General features: G+C 48.9%; 1 protein-coding gene across 2 annotated transcripts in view; it reads left to right on the forward strand.

The window, feature by feature from the left end:
* Positions 1–6,684, forward strand: part of Myrip (myosin VIIA and Rab interacting protein) — a 183,656-nt gene that overhangs the window by 163,984 nt on the left and 12,988 nt on the right. For both annotated transcript variants that reach the window (XM_005348115.3, XM_013346623.2), the window contains exon 12: positions 1,023–1,217. In XM_005348115.3, coding sequence (XP_005348172.1) covers positions 1,023–1,217 — 195 coding nt within the window. The remainder of the gene's footprint in view (positions 1–1,022; positions 1,218–6,684) is intronic.

Genomic DNA, 6,684 nt, shown 5'->3' on the forward strand with positions numbered 1-6,684 from the left:
CCCCGCCTATACTTCCTGCCTGGCTACTGGCCAATTAACATTTTATTAAACCAATTTGAGTGACAAATCTTTACAGTGTACCAGAGGATTATCCCACAGCAGTTGGCTTCCTCCTCAGACTCAGTGATGTGTCACCCCCTAGCTGCAAGGGAAGCTAGGGAATGTTGCTTCCTGTCTACTCTGAAAGGGAGAACACCGGAGACTGGCTTGAGGTCATGTGTGAGCTGACATACAGCACCTACCGAGCCTCAGAAGAGTTTTTTGTCAGTATTCTCATTGTATGGATGACTACAGAAAATTCTAGACCTGAGGAATGGCCTGGCTAAGGACCCATAATAGACGAAACTAGAGTCTCGCCAGGTCTCCTAACTCTTCATACAGAAAGCCACCCTCAGGTCCACACCGTAGATGCTATTTCACGTGGTTGAATAAAGTGATATTGAGAAAATAAGATCATCTAGGAAATAAAGTCATTGATACTAAAGACAAGACACAGATAGCTTCCCCTTGAGCTCTGCTTCCTCCGCCATCCCTGTCACCCCAGAGTCTTCGCCGTGAATGACCAAATCAAAGCCAAATCAGGCCAGCACTCCTCTAGGCTCCCTGGTGCTGCGTAGGGTTTTTTAATTTTTTAGATTCATTCTATTTAATGTGTGTGAATGTTTCACTTGTGCCCAGAGAAGTCAGAAGAGGGCATTGGATCCCCTGAAATTTTACAGATGGTTGTGAGCCACCATGTGGGTGCTGGACATTGAGCTCTGGTCCCCTGTAAGAGCCACCAGCACTCTTAAACACTGAGCTATGTCTTCTCAGTTCCTTAACATCTTACCCTTTCAGCAGGTGTGTGTGTCTGTGTGTCTGTGTGCACATTCATGTGCGCGCACGTATGCACACGTGTGAGCATGTATGTGTATTATCACAGACTTGACCTCATGATGGGTGCCAAGATAAAGTAGGATTTCTGTGTCCTTGTTAATGTGCTGTTCTTGTCTTCTGTCCCCTTCTGTTATTGAACCAAACAGAAGTGTTCTGCTGTTTCTCTCTGCAACATCTCCACAGAAGTCCTGAAGGTCATCAACGCTACTGAGGAGCTGATCGCAGAGTCTGCAGGGCCCTTTGAGATCCCCCCAGTCCCAACTGACAGAGACATGGGGATGTTTCCTCTTGGGACAGACCAAGTGAGACTGGACAAGCAGCTGACTTCCTTGGAAGAAAACGTAAGAGGGTGTGCACACGTGAAGGAGAGAGAATAGTAGCTCCTCCCAGATGTGCAAGGGCGGAACCATCACCTCGTGCCTAGCGTGTCCTTGGGGAAAGGCTGAGGCAGGACTTCCTGGAAGTGAGGATGAAATCAGGAATCAAGTACACGACTTTGAGAAAGAGCGATGGGGAGCAGAGCTGAAGAGGAAACCATGTGTGCCTTGAGTTGTTAGCACTGGCTTTAGTAGGGAGACAGCCTCTGCAGCGTGACCCCAAGGGTGGCTTCTGTGTGAGGAGTTAGGAGACCTGGTGAGACGCTAGTTCAGTGTGGTTATAGACTTCCTCCTCTCCTCAGGGAAGATGGTGCAGGGTAGTGTAGGGAAGGGAAGAGGCAAGAAGCTAAGCGTGACTTTGACCTCAGAGCAGCTTCAGCCTGATGCTGCAGAAAGCTCCCAGGAGGAAGCTGCACCCAGGACCCAGACTTCTCTACAGCCAGCCAATGCTCAATGCTTCCGTCCTTCTGCATCTTCAAAGGGAGTCAGTGCCTAGTGAGGCCTTGGAAATTGGGAGGGGCTAAAGAAAAGAATTAGAGGCTGGGCAGCTGGCTCAGTGGCTAAAGTGTTTGTCACTCAAGTGTGAGGAGTTTAGATTCCCAGAAATCCACAAAAATGCTAGGTAGACATAGTGGCATACACATAATCCCGGCCTGTACTTCAGAAGGCAGAGATGGGGGCGGGGGTCCCCAGAGTAAGCTGGCCAGCACTGCTAGCTATCTTGACAAATTCTGGGTTTGATTAAGAGACCCTGCCTCAGTGAACAAGGCAGAAGAATGATGGAGGGACAATTGCTGACAGCAGCCTTGGTCTTCCACCTACATGTTCATTCACACACACGTGCAAACGTGCACACACAAAGACACAGAAGTGGAAAAAGAAAAAAACATTCGGTGGTATGTGCTTAAGTAGAGCGAGGCTTTCTTCAGGACATTGGGATAGGTAGGGACCCCGGCAACAGGGTCGTGTCCTGGGGCAGGGAGCCACCAATATAAATAAAGACAAATAAAGACACAGAGACTAATTATTGATTATGAATGTTCAGTCTTAGCTTAGACTTTCCCCACTAGCTCTTTAACTTCATTTGACCTGTTTCTCTTCATATACATTTCGCCTTGGGACTTTTAATGTCTCTTTCATTGTGTGTGTTCTACTTCCTGCTTTTTCTGTGTCTGGCTGGCCCCTGATGTCTCTTTTTCTTTCTCCCCTAAATTCTTCTTCCTACTTTTCCTCCCTGTCCAGAAGTCCCACCTATACCTCCTCTCTCACTATTGGCCATTCGGCTTTTTATTAGACCAATCAGGTGCCTTAGGCAGGCAAGGTAAAAGCAGCAACACATCTTTACATAGTCAAACAAATGCAACACATCTTCGCATAGTTAAACAAATGTTCTGTAACAGGGGTGAGGAGATTAGAAAACTTCCAAAGAAACCTTAAGGGGTGATCAAGCAAACCTTACCAGATTCCTGTCAAAGACAGGCCAGGGTGGTGCAAGCATCATTTGGGAACAGGTGGAAATTAAGAACCCTAATGAGATAGGGGTGATCTTCTAGCAGGGGTGGGTTCCGGCCAAAGTGATGGGCAAAATTCTTTAGATAACACTTGGTCTAGAAGCTTCACAGGTGAGTCTGGGAGATGGTGCTGAGCCCGCGCTAAGGTTTGGGCCACCAAGAATCTTTGTTGAGGTGAGTACATGGAAAACTGATCACAAACAAAAAAGTGGCCAGTGGATCCAGATAGAGACCTTCCACTTCTGGGATGGGGGTAGCTGTGAGAGAGCCTCAGTTCTGGGCTGGGGGTATCTCTGTGGGTAGCATGTCTACTACACAAGCATGAAGACCTGAGTTCGATACCCAGAATTCACATAGGAGAACCAGACGTGTGCATGATGTAACCGGTGCTGGTGAGGCAGAAACAGGCGGGCACCTGGGGCTTGCTCGTCAGTAAGCCCCACTGGGTAGGTTCCAGACCAGAGACCCTGTTTCAGAATACAAGGCAGATGATACCTGAGAAGTAACATCCCTGGCTGCTCTCTTGAATGAGCATGTACACACACACTCAGGCACACATACATACACACACGTGCACACACATGTACATGTACACACGCACTCACGTGCACACACACTGACAATAGTCAGTTTTCTCTCATTATATTTAGAACAAAGACAACACACCTTTCTTTCTTCTAAAACCGTATCGAAAACTCCATGGCCCGTGTGCGTTTCCACGGCATAGAATGGATTAAGTTGTTATTTTTTGGGGGTGGGGAGGGCTCATTAGTATTTTTAATTCAAGACACATCCATGTATGCACTGATGCAGGATGTCAGATGCTCCAGTGTAGATATATGTGTGGTTTCCAGGCTGGGTCTGCAGCCAGCTGCTCCCTCCTTCAGCCCAGCTCTGTCTGTTCCCCAGAATTAACTGCCTGCCTCCCCCCCCCACTCCACCCTTCCAGCTTTTCACTGCTCTCTTCAGGAGAGAGGGTTTCCTTGCTCCTTTGAGTTCTCTAAGATGTGAAGAGTGGGAAAGAATCTTCTCCCATCTCTCTAATCCAGCAGATCACAGGCAGGTAGGAAAGGGGCTCTGCCCTACAGTCCCCAGGATGGCGGTCAGCCGCGCAGCAGGAGATGGCAGCGCTGGCTCTGGCCCCTGACTGCAGCTGGTTTATTAAATCGTGGCTTTTGTTGGTCTGCACTACAAAAGAGTGCGTTTTGTTTCTCACCCCTCCCTTTGCCATGGTGCCCAGGACTCTCAGGTAAAAGAGAACGTTCCATTTTGAATATTCACCCTTGGAGATGCACGTAAGGCTGCAGAGAACCCACAAGATAGAGCACAGAAACACCACTCAGTGTCCAGTCGCCGGCTGTCATCGATGGTGTGTTCACTCGTCCTGTTGGAGGAGAGCCAGGGAGATGTAGAGTTCCATGACCCCTGCTGCATTAGCTCTACGGGCTCTGCTCGTGTCTCCCCTAAAGTCCAGACCACTCTGGGGCTCCCCTCATTCTCCTCAGCTGCCTACCTGGGGTAGAAAATCTGGGTCTCTAGGCTTTGAAACTCCCTCTGAGAAGCATCCAGCTCTGTCTGCTGGGCTCCAGCTGAGAGGGGAGAGATTTGAAAAAGGCTGTTATCTGAGATGTGGGCAAAGTTGAGGGTACCCGAGGGCTGAATAGGAATGGAGGAAACGGGACCACCACTAGGCGGTGCAACCAGAGCTGAGGAAAGCTGGAGCCCTCACCAGTGGAAGAGTGGCCTTCCAACACACTTTAGTGTGCTTTGCCTTTCACCTCCTGTTGGTATCTCCTGTTGACAGGTTGGCATGGTCATGAGACTCACAGAGATCCATGTCTTCATTTCATTGCCTGATGGCGTGAAAGGACACCCAACACGATTGACTTCAGGGAGAAAGGACTTATTCCACTCATGATTCCAGGGTACAGCCCGTCACTGTGGGGAAGTCACGGTGCGGGAATTCAGTAGCCGTCACATTGCACCCACAGTCAAGAGCAGGGGGGACAAATGAAGGCGTCCATCACTCTCTCAACTCTTGTGCAGTCCAGGATCCCTGCCTAGGGGGTGGTGCCCCCACAGTGGGCAAGTCGTCCCACCAGTCTGGAAAATCCTTCACTGAGATTCCCTGCTCAAGTGAGCCTAGATTGTATCAAGTTAGCAATTAAAACTGACCACCAGGCCACGGAGCAGAGGGCTCAGTAGTTAAGAGCACTGGCGGCTCTTCCAGAGGACCCAGGTTCTGTTCACTGCCATCTGTAACCCCAGTTCCAAGGAACCTGACTCCCTCTTCTGTCCTCCCAGAGCACTGCGCACACACGTGGGGCACTTAACGTGTATGCGGGCCAAACATGTATACACATGAAATAAAAATAAATCTTAAAAAAAAACATAACAAAACCTAGCCATCGTGTGAAGTCACCAAACAGGAAAGCTCAGAGAAATGAAGGCTAGACATGGACCCGAAAGGATCAGCAGGGAGCAGCTAGCACAGCCATCGGTCCTGTCCTGGGAGCAATAGGGTGAGCCACCTCGTGATTTTACCCATGGAGTGTGTGGAACAGCTGAGTCAGCTCTGTCCCCTCCCACTCCCGTCTGAGGACCTGGCTCATCTGCTTTTCTGTGAGACAGTGGCAACTTGTGCTAACCTATGATTCCAACACATACACACACAGAGACACACATGCACCACACAAACACAGAAACACACATGCACACAGAAATACAGAGAGAGAGAGACACACACACATGCACACAGACACATAGATACACACACACACACATACCTATCTATCCCAATTTCCTTTTAGTATCAGTTCTTCTTGTCCATGTACTTTACAGCCAGTGGCAGCAGGAACACTAGGGATGCCCAACTCTGACACTGAATGCAGGACAGAGCAGAGGACATCGGTCCCACCCATTCTCTTGCTGCTCCAAAGCTCTAGAGAGGAGGTGGCCCCCAAACTCATGGCAGTGGCTGTGGTTACTTAGGTAACTATCTGCCCTTCCTGAACAAGAAAAAACATACTGCCATCTACTGGTCCTCTGAGGTATATTTTATGGAAGCCGAGCCCAACAAGGTGCTATGGGGTACCAATGCATTTGGGCATTCTGTTCTTTCTGTGAAAATTGAGATTCATACATAAGAGACACCTAGAAGTGAGGCCTGGGCAATGGTGGACCCGGGGCAATGGTGGGGATAGGGCGACGGTGGGGCTGGGGTGATATTGGGGTGATGATGGGGCTGGGGTGATATTGGGGTGATGGTGGGGCTGGGGTGATATTGGGGTGACGGTGGGGCTGGGGCGATGGTAGGTCTAGGCGATAGCTCAGTGGGGTAAGTGTTCATCCCATGGACTGAGAGTAAAGACCACCACCCAAATTAACTAAATTTATATCAAGCCTTATTATATATGTACAATAAAGCCAGTCTGGTGACTGCCTCCCCCTAATTTTAGCATTTAATCTGTCAGCCCCAAACATAGAAGGAGTGGGGTTTTTATAGCCCCAAACTGCAAGCCTAGGGGGTTCCCAAGGTTGGGGGATTTTTCAGAGGAATTTTGGTTATGTAGGAACTTGGCTGAACACCTCAATATTACTTGACAAAGCATCTTATCATATCGGAGTGAAGGTCAGGATATAGTCAAGGAGTAAGTCGGACTCCACGGGGTGCACAGCATGTTACATCCCAGAAGATGGGTCGAGAGAGAAAACAGAAATGAACTTATTTTGACCTTGTAACAACATGGCTTCTAATCTTAAAATGGAGTAGGCTGGCCCATCGTAAGTGCTTGCCTTACAAACATCAGGACCTGAGTTCAATCCCCAGTACTGGGCAGGCAGAAGCAAATATGTCTGGGATTTACTGGCCAATGAGTAATGAGTGACACTGTCCCAAAAACCAAGAAGGAAACAGGAAT

The sequence above is a fragment of the Microtus ochrogaster genome, chromosome 5 (genome assembly GCF_000317375.1).
Source record: "Microtus ochrogaster isolate Prairie Vole_2 chromosome 5, MicOch1.0, whole genome shotgun sequence".
NCBI classification, from domain to species: Eukaryota; Metazoa; Chordata; class Mammalia; order Rodentia; family Cricetidae; genus Microtus; species Microtus ochrogaster.